General features: G+C 42.3%; 1 protein-coding gene across 1 annotated transcript; it reads left to right on the top strand.

Annotated features, from left to right (window-relative positions):
• The first annotated feature begins 10,009 nt into the window (after positions 1-10,009).
• LOC125539424 (uncharacterized) lies at positions 10,010-14,101 on the top strand. Its single transcript, XM_048702874.2, has 7 exons — positions 10,010-10,143; positions 11,908-12,006; positions 12,410-12,490; positions 13,145-13,207; positions 13,351-13,596; positions 13,684-13,729; positions 13,827-14,101. The coding sequence occupies exons 2-7, from the start codon at positions 12,001-12,003 to the stop codon at positions 13,832-13,834; spliced, it is 450 nt and encodes a 149-aa protein (XP_048558831.1). The 5' UTR covers positions 10,010-10,143; positions 11,908-12,000; the 3' UTR covers positions 13,835-14,101.
• The last annotated feature ends 1,376 nt before the right edge of the window (positions 14,102-15,477 follow it).

Genomic DNA, 15,477 nt, shown 5'->3' with positions numbered 1-15,477 from the left:
TTCTCAGCATATTCCTGGGTTACAAATCGGTATTTGAACCATTGTTCTGCCCAATATCTTTGAATCCATTGGATTCGGGTCTTGCGTTGATTGTAATCCTCTTCAGGATCTGTCTTGTATAGTTCTGAGAGTTCATCTGGCAGATCTCTGGATGTTTCTCCACGACGCTTTCTGCCACCCTTCCTTGCTGCTTTCTCTGAAGCCATAAACTTTAACTTGAAAGGTTTCAACACGTTCAAAGGCTTCAAAGGTTTTCGCTTGCTGGACCAACAGGAACTGGCTTCGGGAGAATTAATGTGATGCTGTAAGAATTCTGCAAATGAATGCAGACTATGAGAGCCAAAGGATTCTCCCACGGACATGTACCTGTGACAGCATTAAGGTGCGAGGGAAGGGGAAGAGGTCATTGCATTCTCAGAAGATTTTGAAGATAAATCAGTTTAGAAGACATTGACCTCATCGTGCGAAGACATTCACTCATAGATAAGGAGTTGGTTCCAGATTTGTACGAATCCACAGATCAGTACAAGTGAGGAATCTAACTACTTTGTGAAGCATAAGTGAATATACTAGGCATGTTATGAGATGCAGTATGAGAGAGATCTAACTTGTGTGGATAGAAACTGCTTGTGATAGAAAGTGACAAATCCATAGGATCAACGGTGCTGTAAAAAGGAAGTTTTATTTACCATACTAAGAACTGCTAGACGGAGTGGAAGATGAGGCCGAGCAGTTCGATCTTCCATGCCCTAACTTGGAGACGGAGGACACCTACGGCGACGGCGGAGAGGACGATGTCCGCGGTTGGCGTGAAGACGGCGTCGGAGAGGTTGCGGCAGCAAAGCGCTTCGTCGCCGGCGTCGTCGAGGGCTAGCGGTGGCGCTAGGGTTTGTGCGAGAGTGGAAGAAGAGATAATGACCGCTGTGAAGTGTGTATTTATAGGTACATGGGTGGCACTGCGCTATTACATAGGAGCCCCTGGCGATTCGCATCTGAGGAACACGTGGCCATTATGCGGAATTTTGGGGTTTGTTCCACGTCCCACGCACGCCTTGATTGTCGGGTGGTCATTCCTACTTCTTCGGGTTTCATGTGGAGGAATGAGCATTGAAAACGGACTTAATGGTTGTCTCTGTATCTTCTGCTGACAAGGACGCAGAGAAGACATTCGACAGTTTCAATAGAATGCATATGATTTGGAGAGATAGAATTTGAGATAGAAAGCATAGAGAGGTTAGGGTCCGATCACATTCACTTAGTTCAAAAGATTCAACAATGAAGACATAGCTATAAGTGAATGTTGTAGAGGACAGAACACTAATATATATATATATATATCTATATAATCAACATAGTGAAGATAATCATGAAGATATGTTGAGATCGAAGCCAAACCAAATGTGAAGACATTGCAAGGTAACGCCATGAGTGAAACACTTCAAAATAGAACATTTGGTGGTGGCGTTACCCATCGTATAGGAAGTATTAGACCCAGACACGGCGCACAATTATCGTGGCGCTCCGAAGTCAAATTCCACATTAATGTATTCACACTTAGAATGTATGTCTTCATTGATTGAAGATATACTTTACTTCGTGTGTTGCACATCTAAGTCATCAATATGCATTAGGGTTAGGATGTGTGCCTGATCACAGGACATTTGAGGATTCCAGGATATTTAGCTCACACCGTAACTTGCAAAATCTCTTCTCATCCAAGGGCTTGGTGAAGATATCTGCCAATTGCTCTTCAGTGTTGACGTGTATGATATCAATATCTTCCTTCACAACATGATCTCTGAGAAAGTGATGACGAATTTCAATGTGCTTTGTCTTCGAGTGCTGAACTGGGTTGTTGGCAATCTTGATGGCGCTTTCGTTGTCGCAGTAAAGTGGCACTTGCTTCAGATGAATGCCATAGTCCTTGAGTGTTTGCTTCATCCACAGAAGCTGAGCACAGCAAGATCCAGCAGCAATGTATTCAGATTCAGTAGTGGAGAGAGATACACAGTTCTGCTTCTTTGAAGACCAACATACAAGTGATTGTCCCAGAAAGTGACATGTGCCTGATGTAGACTTGCGATCAACTTTGTCACCAGCATAATCAGCATCTGAGAATCCAACCAGATCAAACTCTGAGCCCTTTGGATACCATAATCCTAGAGTTGGTGTGTGGGCCAAATATCGAAGAATTCGCTTCACAGCTAAGTGATGCGACTCCTTTGGTGCCGCTTGAAATCGAGCACACATGCAAACACTAAGCATAATATCTGGCCTAGATGCACATAGATAAAGTAAAGAACCAATCATGGAGTGGTATACCTTTTGATCGAACTCTTTACCATTGTCGTCGGGACCCAGATGATGTTTGGCTGGCATTGGTGTTATGAAGCCTTTGCAGTCTTGCATACCGAACTTCTTCAGGCAATCTTTGAGATACTTCTCTTGAGATATGAAGATGTCGTTGCGTTGTTGTCGTATTTGAAGACCGAGGAAGAACTTCAGCTCCCTCATCATGGACATCTGATATTGCTCTTGCATCATATATCTAAACTCTTCACTGTACTTCTGATTGGTGAAACCGAAGATAATGTCATCCACATATATTTGGCACACAAACAGTTCACCATCATATGTCTTCGTGAAGAGAGTGGGGTCTAGGGAACCAGGTATGAAGCCTTTTCTCCTCAGGAAGTATTTGAGTGTGTCATACCAGGCCCAAGGGGCTTGTTTGAGGCCATACAGTGCCTTGTTGAGCTTGTATACCATGTCAGGATGTTTTGAATCTTCAAAGCCAGGCGGTTGTGCAACATACACTTCTTCTTCAATCTTGCCATTGAGAAAAGCACTCTTCACATCCATTTGATATAGAAGTATATTATGATGATTTGCATAGGCCAGCAGTATGCGTATGGCTTCAAGTCTAGCCATAGGAGCAAATGTTTCATCGAAGTCAATGCCTTCCACTTGAGTATAACCTTGAGCAACGAGACGAGCTTTGTTTCTGACAACTTGACCATGCTCATCTTGCTTGTTGCGGTATATCCATTTGGTGCCTATTATATTGTGCTTCCGTGGATCAGGACGCTTAACTAGTTCCCATACATTATTTCATCGAAGTCAATGCCTTCCACTTGAGTATAACCTTGAGCAACGAGACGAGCTTTGTTTCTGACAACTTGACCATGCTCATCTTGCTTGTTGCGGTATATCCATTTGGTGCCTATTATATTGTGCTTCCGTGGATCAGGACGCTTAACTAGTTCCCATACATTATTTCATCAAAGTCAATGCCTTCCACTTGAGTATAACCTTGAGCAACGAGACGAGCTTTGTTTCTGACAACTTGACCATGCTCATCTTGCTTGTTGCGGTATATCCATTTGGTGCCTATTATATTGTGCTTCCGTGGATCAGGACGCTTAACTAGTTCCCATACATTATTCAGCTCAAATTGTTGAAGCTCTTCTTGCATAGCTTGAATCCATTCAGGTTCCATGAAGGCTTCTTCAACTTTCTTGGGTTCTGTTATTGAGACGAATGCGAAGTGCCCACAGAAATTTGCTAGCTGAGTTGCCCTTGAACGAGTGAGTGGACCGGGTGCATTGATGCTATCAATTATTCTTTCAATCTGCACTTCATTGGCAACGCGAGGATGTACAAGGCGAAGATTTTGCTCTTGCTGATCATTGTCATTGTTAGAAGGAATGTCTTCAGGCTGAGCATTGTCTTCATGTTGATCAGGTGCTGAGATGATAAGTTCTTCTTCAGGATGAGCTTCAGAAGGTATAATTTCTCCAGTTCCCATTAGCTTGATTGATTCACTAGATGAAACTTCATCTAGCACATTTGGCAGTTGCTCTCTTTGTGAACCGTTGGTCTCATCGAACCGCACATCCACTATTTCAACCACTTTGTAATGAAAGAGATTGAAGACTCTGTAGGAGTGTGAATCCTTTCCATATCCAAGCATAAAACCCTCATGTGCTTTTGGTGCAAACTTTGAGGTGTGATGTGGGTCCTTGATCCAGCACCTTGAGCCAAATACTCTGAAGTAACTGACATTTGGCTTCTTGCCAGTAAGGAGCTCATAAGATGTCTTGTTCAGAAGCTTGTGAAGATAAACACGATTGATTGTATGGCATGCAGTATCAATGGCTTCAGGCCAGAATTTTCTTGGGGTCTTGTATTCATCTAGCATCGTTCTGGCCATCTCAATGAGTGTTCTGTTCTTGCGTTCCACGATGCCATTCTGCTGTGGCGTGTACGGGGCTGAGAATTCATGTGTGATGCCCAAGATATCAAGATATGTATCAAGGCCAGTGTTCTTGAATTCAGTGCCATTGTCACTTCTGATGTGCTTTATCTTGGCGCCATAATTGTTAATAGCTCGATTTGCGAAGCGTCTGAAGACATCCTGCACTTCAGTCTTGTAAAGGATTATGTGCACCCAAGTGTATCTAGAATAATCATCAACAATAACGAAGCCATAGAGGCAAGCAGTAGTAGTAAGAGTTGAGTAATGAGTGGGACCGAAAAGATCCATGTGAAGCAGTTCGAAGGGTCGAGTAGTGGTCATGATTGTCTTCGAGGGATGTTTGGCCCTCGTCATCTTCCCTGCTTCACAGGCACCGCATAAGTGATCTTTCTTGAACTTGACGCCCTCGATGCCTATGACATGCTTCTTCTTTGCCAGGGTGTGGAGGTTCCTCATGCCAGCATGCCCAAGCCTCCGATGCCAGAGCCAGCATTCTGAAACTTTTGCTAGAAGACATACGGCAAGCTGTGGTCCTGCTGAGAAATCTACTACGTACAGATCATCTTTTCGATACCCTTCAAACACTAGAGACTTGTCAGATTCCATTAGTACAAGGCAACGATATTTTCCAAATATTACGATCATGTTCAAATCGCAAAGCATTGAGACAGACATTAAGTTGAAGCCAAGGGATTCAACAAGCATGACTTTATCCATGTGTTGATCCCTTGAGATTGCAACTCTACCTAGACCCAATACCTTACTTTTACCAGTGTCAGCAAATGTGATGTGGCTCTTGTCGGATGGACGTAAGGTTGAGTCCATAAGAAGACTTCTTTTGCCAGTCATGTGATTTGTACACCCACTATCAATAATCCATTCTGAAGACGCTGGTGTCATACCCTACAGTGCAGTTAGGGGGATAGGCTTCACCAAGAGCATTGTGAAGCAAAAACATTTGATGAACCAATGGGTTATGAAAGCTTAGATCCAGATTAGGACTAATAGGGAGAGTAGCAAGCGATTCAGGAACGAAGTACATAGTAAGACCATTCGGGCATTTGATCTTGCGCCCTACAAGATGTTTAAGGTCCCCAGCAATGGCGTCAGACGATTTTGGTTTTCTGCTGGAGACCTTTCCCTGCAAAAGAGAGTTAAGCTTTCTTAGCCACCCACATCTTCAAGGGTGGCTGAGAAGCAATAAGTCTAAGTGCAGCATCTGAGAATTTTGGCTTTGGAGCCCTAGCAAACAGTCTTGCAGGCGGACAATAGTACTCATAAGAATAAGCTGAATAGTTCTTGGTCTTATGAACATGGCGGTTTGATGAACCGCTCTTATATTCATATGCCTGAGTATGGTTTCCCTGCAAAACATTTGCGTTAGTGCGACTCAGGTGAGTTTTCTGTCTGTATGAAGCCTTTGGACCGTATGAAGCCTTTGGTCTGAGGTTTGTCTTCTTCACGTGAGGTGTCATGATGACATTCACAGGAAGATTCTCCAGACACCTTTTCGGAACCCAGATCTTTTTCATAGGCGGTCCATTCCTGCAGTTAGTACCAATGTACCTGGCAAACACTTCACCATTCTAATTCTTAAACATTATATAGTTTGCATCAAAGGATTCATCAATGATAATGGGGTTAGCACAAGTGAAACCAGATAGATTGGATGGGTCTGCTGAAGGTTCCTTTGCAGCAACCCACATGGTTTTGGGGTACTGCTCAGGTTTCCAGTAAGAGCCATCAGCATTCATTTTCCTTACGAACCCAACACCCTATTTCCTCGGGTTTCGCTTCAGTATCTGCTTTTTGAGGACATCACATAGTGTCTGATGCCCTTTAAAACTTTTGTACATCCCTGTTTCAAGCAATGTCTTCAACCTAGCATTCTCATTAGCAATAGTAGTGGTATCCTCAGCAGAGGGGTTAGTTACCACATCAACAGTTGAAGATATTGCAACAGTAGTAGCAGTAGAACATTCAGCAACAGAAGTAGCATTATCACGCTCAATGCATTTAAGACATGGTGGTTCAAATCCTTCCTAAGCGGGACTGATCTGTTTGGCGCGAAGTGACTCGTTTTCCTTTTGAAGATCTTCATGAACCGCTCTCAATTTCTCAAGATCTTGTTTCCTTTGAAGATAATCATAGGAAAGCTTTTCATGAGTTGTTGAGAGAGTTTCATGAGGACTTTCAAGTTCCTGATACTTAACATGAAGATTTTTTATGTCTTCAATTAAGGATTCAGATCGAGTCATTTCAGCACCTAACAGATCATCGCTTCTGTCTAACAGTTTTTGAATATGTTCCATAGCTTTTTGTTGTTCAGTTGCAATTTTAGCAAGTGTTTTGTAGTTGGGTTTTGAATCACAATCAGAGTCATCGTCACTAGATATTTGATAGTGAGTAGTGCGTGTGTTTACCTTGGCACCGCGTGCCATGAAGCAGTAGGTAGAAGCGGAGTAGTCCTTGTCATTTGCATCGGTGTCGGTGACGAGGTCATTGTCTTCAGTATTGAAGATGGACTTGGCAACGTATGCTGTAGCCAGACTTGCGACGCCTGAATCGGACTCCTCCTCAGACTCCACCTCCGCCTCCTCAGAAGCGGAATCCTCCTCTGAGTCCATTTCCTTGCCAACAAACGCACGTGCCTTGCCATATGAGCTCTTCTTGTGTGATAAAGACTTTGAGGAAGACTTGGAAGAAGACTTTGAATATTTCTTCTTCTTCTTGTCGTCAGAGTCATATTCCTTGCTCTTCTTCTTCTTTTTGTTCTCATTGTCCCATTGTGGACACTCAGAGATGAAGTGGCCAAATTTCTTGCACTTGTGACATGTTTTCTTCTTGTAGTCATGAGCAGAAGCTTCATCATTCCTTGAGCTTGATCGGGAAGACTTTCTGAAACCTTTCTTCTTGGTGAATTTTTGGAACTTCTTCACAAGCATAGCAAGTTCCCTTTCAATGTCTTCGGGATCATCAGAACTGCTGTCAGATTTTTCTTCAGATGAGGAGACAGCTTTTGCCTTCAAGGCACGAGTTCGCCCATAGTTTGGACCGTAGATATCTCTTTTCTCAGAAAGCTGAAACTCATGTGTGTTGAGCCTCTCAAGTATGTCAGATGGATCGAGTGTTTTGAAATCAGGACGTTCTTGAATCATCAGGGCTAGGATGTCAAACGAACTATCAAGTGATCTCAGTAGTGTCTTGACGACTTCATGTTTGGTGATCTCAGTAGCGCCGAGGGCTTGAAGCTCATTTGTGATGTCAGTGAGTCGGTTAAATGTGTGCTGGACATTCTCATTGTCATTTCGCTTGAAGCGGTTAAAGAGGTTGCGAAGGACACTGATTCTCTGATCTTTCTGGGTTGAGATGCCTTCATTGACCTTGGAGAGCCAGTCCCAGACCAGCTTAGATGTCTTCAGAGCACTCACACGGCCATACTGTCCTTTGGTCAGGTGACCACAGATGATATTCTTGGCAGTAGAGTCCAGTTGAACAAATTTCTTGACATCAGCAGCAGTGACACCTTCTCCAGCCTTGGGAACGCCGTTTTAGACGACATACCATAGGTCGACATCAATGGCTTCAAGATGCATGCGCATCTTATTCTTCCAGTAGGGATATTCAGTTCCATCGAAGACGGGGCACGCAGCGGAGACTTTAATTATCCCTGCAGTCGACATAGCTAAAACTCCAGGTGGTTAAACCGAATCACACAGAATAAGGGAGCACCTTGCTCTGATACCAATTGAAAGTGCATTATATCGACTAAAGGGGGGTGAATAGGCGATTTTTATAAAAGTCTTCAAAACGTGGGAGTTATGAAGACAAACGATAGAAATAAACCTAATACCCTGCAGCGAAAGGTAGACTACACTAGGCAAGCCATAGTCAAGTATTCAATAGAGTGAAAGCACAATGACTAATAGCAGCAGTGCAGTAAGGATCAGGTAGGAAGATATTGTGAAGCCAGACAGAACACGCAGTCACTCAATGAAGACAAAAGATAGTGCAAATATACAATGACTTCACAAGGAGCAATAGTAAATAAAAGAAAGGGAAGATGAAACCAGTGACTCGTTGAAGACAATGGTTTGTTGGACCAGTTCCAGTTGCTGTGACAACTGTACGTCTGGTTGGGGCGGCTAGGTATTTAAACCTTAGGACACATAGTTCCGGACACCCAGTCCTGAACACGCAGCTCAGGACACCCAGTCTTCACCGTATTCCCCTTGAGCTAAGGTCACACAGACCTCGCCCAATCACTTTGGTAAGTCTTCAAGGTAGACTCCCAAACCTTCACAGACTTCGTTCACCGGCAATCCACAATGTCTCTTGGATGCTCAGAACGCGACGCCTAACCGGCTGGAGGATGCACAGTCCTCAAGTGTAATAAGTCTTCAGATCACACAGACAAGAAGACTTAAGTGATGCCCAATTCTCTTTGGCTCTGGGTGGTTAGGGCTTTATCCTCGCAAGGAATTCTCTCTCAAAGGCTTCGAGGTGGGTTGCTCTCAAACGACAAAAGCCGTACTCTCAATCTGAGCAGCCACCCGTTTATGGTTGTAGGGGGTGGGCTATTTATAGCCACTTGGCAACCTGACCTGATTTGTCTGAAATGACCCTGGATCACTAAGGAACTGATACGTGTTCCAACGGTCAGATTTCAAACTCACACGGCAACTTTACTTGGGCTGCAAGCAAAGCTGACTTGTCCGACTCTGGACAAGATTCGCTCTCATAGTCTTCACTCGAAGACATAGGTTTTGGTTAGGCATCACTTCAGTCATTTTGACTGGTTCTCTTGGACCCCACTTAACAGTACGGTGGTTCCTATGACTCAACACAAATGAAAAAGAACTACGAAAGATCTAAGTCTTCGAGCTCCATAGGCTTCATGTGGTGTCTTCTCTTGTCATAGTCTTCAATGTAAATATATTCATATACCATCTTTGACTTCAATGTCTTCATACATTTTTAGGGGTCATCTCTGGTAGAAAAACCGAATCAATGAGGGACTTCTACCTGTGTTATCCTGCAATTCTCATAAACACATTAGTCCCTCAACTAGGTTTGTCGTCAATACTCCAAAACCAACTAGGGGTGACACTAGATGCACTTACAAAAACGTTTCCAAAAATCCTGAAAATAATTGTGGGCTCTGTTTAGAATATTTCCAACAGCAAACATTTATTTTCAGAATTATTTGAGCATTTAAATTATTTTATAGCATTTAAATGCCCAAATTCAAATACTTATGATTTAATTCAATGACCTTCTGTTAATCTAGAAAATTGTGCACCAATGTTGTCAGAGGTTCCAACGCAAGACAAAGAGAGTGAACTTTTTAAAAAGGCATTTCAGGTTCATTGAAAATAATTTTAGTAAACCCTAATTATTTCCAGGGGGTGTTGGGGGTTCTGTCTTCTCCATTTCAAATTTAAGAGGAATTTAAACATGATGCACACTCTAATGCTTGAACTAACTAAGGTGGGACACCGCCCTCTCCCCGCTTCTCCTCGCCCACGTCGCCATCTCTCCACTTCTCATCTTCTTCCACCTCCTAATCCATCTCAATCCATCTAATGGGATCCCTCCAATCCGTCCGCTGATGTGCATCGCCTCAATCTCATGAATGGGGATTGATTGGCTTGGTGTGCGGACTGACGAAGACTCAGCAGGCGGGCGGGCGGGCGGGCGATTGGAGGCCGTGGAGGTCGGGGACAGAGACCGGCCGGCGTGTGCGTTGGGGCCAACGGCGGCGATTGGGCGGGAAGGTCGGAGGAATCGGCTGCTGCAACGAGCAATTTCGTCTCCAACCTACAGGTGGATTAATTAGAGCAAGCACGAGTACAGCCATCCTGCCCAGGGTAGCTGCGCCCCAGGTTCGTATTGGTCCTCACCATTGTGCTGTGCTCTCTCAGGTCTTGGTGCAGAAATTACTGAGATTCATTGATCTTTAGTTTGATTTCTTGTGGCTTAATCGGTGTGAAGGTTTGATGTCCGGTTGTGCAACCTGCAGGAGCTCTGCTCCATGGTAGGAGCAGAGTAATTAGTAACACCCATTGAGCCACATCACGCATAGATACTAGTAGCACAAATATCAAAAAACTATGTTGGCAGAACCATTTGGGAAGAGTCCCATCCTAATTGTTTTTTTGTAAACTGTTTGGGTGAGCACTTGTTTTTGTAGTTCTATAGTCTGTACTAGTGAAACCACATAACTGCTGATTGTTCTTTCAGAATGTTCATCTCCTGCTTTGCATTAACTTAACTTTTACGCAGAATTGGATCTCATTGCATGCTTGATATTGGCGAAGTATCTTGTGAAATAGGTATTCAGTGAAAATCTGAAAGTTCCTACATGGACCCTCAGATCTGTAACGAACGCCACCAATTAAAGGTGGGATCCTTAACTATCCACTTAAGCGCAATTAGCAGATAACCCTCTATTCTCTAAGTGATTAGACAAAATCATCTTGTAATTCCCCAACTCCGAGACTTCCTGCAGCAACGAGGCCCGAGGCGAGGCGGCCACAACCTTTGTTATCTAAAGAATTGTACCTCAACTATTTAGTTGTCTGATGAAACGTTCAGCACAACCTCTGTTCTCTGAAGAATTGTACAAATGCTGAAGCTTTTGCACTAAGATTTATTGTTCTGTTAGTGCTACAGCTATTCAACTCCCCTGTAGTTTTTCGATGGTGATGAATATACTAGAAAACCTGAAGCATCTCGCTGCAGATTCTGTCATGACCTCAGGAGATATCAAGGCACTGTGTAGCCGCTTTCCTAACTGCATCTTCCAGCTTGCTGGTACAGGAAGTAACATAGTGCATTGATTTAGCTGTGCTAACTCAGTCATTGGGGCTTTGTAATGTTTTGCTGAGGCTTGACCCTCTGTTTATTTCTAATCTTGCTTGTAAAGATTGTAAACTGAGCTCATGTTTCGCAAACTGAAAATCTGAAGCATCTCGTTGAACATTGTGTCATGAGCTCAAGAGACATCAAGGTGATGTGTAGCCATTTGCCTAACTGAATGTTCCAGCTCTCTGTAATAGTGTATGAGTTAGCTACGCTAGCTCGATCATAAGGGCTGTGTAATGTTTGGCTGCGGCTTGTCCCTCTTTTTGTTTCTAATCTTGCTTGCAAATACTGAAAATTGGGCCCGGAGGGCCGGTTGCTGTCATGGGAGGACCCATCGCTGCCGTCGGAGGGAAGGGCATGGCTCAAGTCGCCACCGATGGATGATGAGCTGCAGCGGACGGAGGCCTTGTTGCTGCCATAGGAGGGGCCATCGCTGTCGTCGCAAGGCAAGGGCTAATGGCCGCCGAAACGTGATTCTCCATGGAAACGTGATTCACAAGGCAAGGCAAGGTAAGGATTTTTTTTCCTTCTTGACGGTGGACAAGTTAGGGGGTTTTCCGCTAATTTCGTTTAAGTGGATCATGAGAAATCCCACCTTTGATCAGTGTCGTTCATTATAGATCTGATGGACCACGTGAGGATTTTCAGATTTTCACTGAAAACCTATTTTCACTTGATACTTCGCCCTTGATATTATCAAGTTAGCATATGAAACCCAGTTATATATGTGCAAAGATGAAATTAATGAATACTGATGTGCTATTACTATAATTTTATTTCAGGTCACTCTACCTGAAAGAGATAACCATCTCCAATGTGAATCTTATAATGTCCTTAAACAATCAAATGATGATGTGCAGGAGCCACGAACTACCATGCAGGTAATGTAATGGGCTTTTCATGTACTATTTAGTGCAGGTCCATTCCAATGTCTTACAACTATTGCTTTAATAGGAGCCGCAACAAACCAAATCGAAAGAGGGTTGTGGCAGTGCACCTTTACCACATGAACATGTGATCACTAAGGTGTGTCAACTAACCTGCACTAAGTTATCAATTATCTCCTGCTAGTAATTTTGGTATTGGTTGAACCCTTATACTAGTCAAATATTGGAAAGCTATCTTACCATCAAGTTAAAACTTTGTGAAATATTAACCTTTTGGTTAGAAACTATAACCTGATTGGGTTCGTATATACTGTCCTAGTAATCTTAACCAATGTGCAAGGACTTATCCAGTTTTTTATCAATGATGACGATGACACCTTTTCCTATTAAATTGCAGAATGCCCATGCTGAAAATAATCTTGCCGTGCAGCAAGGTGGTCCTGAACTAAGTTTACGACTTCACCAAGTTACTAAGCAGGTAAACATATGCTACATATCTAAATGACAATGATTGTACGAAAGGTTGTCTAATTTTGTATTTTAAGTGCATGGTAAATGACATTATTATGAGACACCAATCCCATTTTGACAAGCTCGTTTGAAATACTGTCGTGACACTACTAGCAGATCATAAGTTAGATTCAACTAGGTATTAAAAAATTGTATTGCATACAACAGTAACATGATTTGGCTCGATGGAACCAAAAGTTAGTCACACACACATATCATTGTTGCTCCAAGAGATCTCCTATTCGAATCAACTAATTAATCACTCTTGAACTGATACATGAGTACTAATAGAACACCAATCTTGCATACATGTTCTTTTTGGTGGTAACCCTGCATAGATTTTGAGGAACACCTGGCCCTTGAATATTAGGTGAATTTTGTTTTCAGTGTATAAATTTACACGACGTCAACTTCATTTGTTTGCATACTGCATTCATGCTTAGTTTTCACAATAAATAATTTTGTAGTAAGACATTAATCTAATTTGATAGCAAAATGTGCAGACTGAAAGTGCGTGTAGAATAAGGCTCCTTGGTGCATGTAATGGAACTCTTCAAAACTATCATTCTTGATGGTAGTTTATCATGTGTCTCCCTTCACGCATATTCCTATTTAATTGCAGAATGCTCATGCTCAAAATAGTAATGCAACCAAGCCATGTGGTCATCACCAAGTCACTAAGCAGGTACATATATAGGCTACATATCCAAATGACAATGATTGTATAATAGATAGTAGGTCTAATTATTTGTGAAATTGTTCTTATTTGTTTAAAATGAATTCTTCTCACGTTCATCAATATCAAATGTTTCATTTCTTGAAAAATAGGATAAAGTTGAAGTCGTGTTGTATTCAATGAACCCGAGAAACAAAGACAAACTCGTGGCCACGGGAACTTTAGCGAGTAAAGAGAAAACGTATGTGGTTGGAGGAAACATGCTTGGAGTGCAATATGTTGCAGTTCATGTTCGCGGATGTACATATCTAGGAGATGAGAAACTAGTTAGACCATATGAAAAATTCCAAACAGTAAGGGATGCCGTGGGTTCTGTTATTGCTTGGCCTCGCTCACATGTAAGTATGTTTTCATTCAAGCATCGTGTATGCTCCAATCTGCACATGTGTGATAAGTTATTTATCGAGAATCTTTCTGTTTTTTAGGTAAAAATAGTTAGGCCAACTCCTCCAGCACAACCACAAAGCATTGGTATGATACATTTCTTATAATTTCATCAAAGAATCTCTTATCTTGCAGTTATCTATAAACATGTGTTCATGTAAATGGTGTTCATTCTCCTTTTCAGGGCGGTGAGGATTTGAAAAGTGAGTGCATTAAAGGAGCTAGGAGTGGCTGGGTAGTTGACGATTTGAAAAGGGAGTGCACTAGAGTCAGGAGCAGTTGACGAATCTATCTTTGAATGAACAAATATTCTGGATTATGTATAGATGTTAGCTTCATAGAGAAAAATAGTTCTAGTCTATAGGATCTTTTCTTATTTATTTTCATGATCGCATGTTTCATATCAATGTTTGATATTATTCAGCTGTGAACTCCATGTACTACCTCTCTCTCAGTTTACAGGGCGTGCGCGTGCCCCTAGGTCGTCAATTTGACCAACATAATACAAGTCATATATTAGAAAAAATATACCAATATAAACTTCAAATGTTCTATTTTCAAACCATATAATTTTTTTGTTATATAGTTTATATTAAGGTGATAAAATTGGCAACCTAGGTATACGCGTAGGAATTGTAAACTGAAACGGAGGTAGTACTTTTAGTGGAGATATTGTTCGTGCTAATTAATACATTGGATGTTGTTACTGAGGTTGCCAATGTTTGCAAATGCAATCTATGAAGTGGAATGATGCCTTCATATCACAATATTATTTGACCAATTTGCATGTGCAACCATGACACTAAAAATAATTGCATTTGAAACGATGAAACAAAATTGAAATTAATCAAATAATATCTGAAGTAAAATATTCGATTTGTATAAATATTCTTATGTACATTTAGAGACGCGTATAAGAGGCGAATGAAACGTGTCTATGAATAGAGACGTAATATGAGCATGCCTAACATAACGTCTCTACATGTAGATACGATTTTTGAGCATGCCTAAGACAACGTCTCTACATGTAGATACGATTTTGACGTCCTGAAAAAGCATCGCATTCCATGTAAGACACGCTTGGCAAGTGTGTCTATCTGTTTGAGACGGTCCGTGGAAAGACGCTCCAAGGACGCTTTACTAAAACGGCTCTATAGTTGACTAGAGATGAAATAACACGTCGCTAGGTATGAAATTGGGCGTGTCTATTGCCTATTTTTGTTGTAGTGTCTGGTTGCCCTTCATCAGAAACAGGATAAGCATCATGACTGGCTGAAGCGCCAAATGCAAAGCCTCTTGATGGACGTAAACAGGATTCGCAATCTTGCCACCAAGAATGCCTTTGTTGCCCATGAAACCTATTGGCGTACATGGAAAGGGCTGACGCTTATGTGCTCTGAGGATGATCTTCAAGAGGATCGCTTCTCTGAACGCTTCAAGTTTGACTCCACACCTCCAAGAAGGATTGTGCTGCGACGAACTCCGTCTCTTGAAGACTCTGAGTTCTCTTCCTCCGCGGCAACTGTGAATGCCAGAGTGATCGATGATGAAGACGATGCTACTTCACCGCCCCCTACTTCTGCACGCATTGACACTGCCCCAAGTTCGTCTGCACCGCCTATCAACACCGAAGACCCTGCTGCTTCACCTACTCCTCATGGGAACGAGTAGATGCTCTATGTCTTCAACCTTTTTGGTCCTTACTGACAAAAGGGGGAGCAGCATATGAGTTTGATAGTCTTCAAGCGGGTCCATATGGGCGGTGGTTTTATATTTTGCCTAGTGTTTACAACTCTTGCGTTTTGATACATTTGGTTCTTTGAGTTGTAACACTC

The sequence above is a fragment of the Triticum urartu genome, chromosome 2A (assembly GCF_056163025.1).
Source record: "Triticum urartu cultivar PI428250 chromosome 2A, HENAU_Tu73, whole genome shotgun sequence".
In the NCBI taxonomy this organism is placed as follows: domain Eukaryota; kingdom Viridiplantae; phylum Streptophyta; class Magnoliopsida; order Poales; family Poaceae; genus Triticum; species Triticum urartu.
This window is presented reverse-complemented; position numbering and strand designations above follow the sequence as displayed.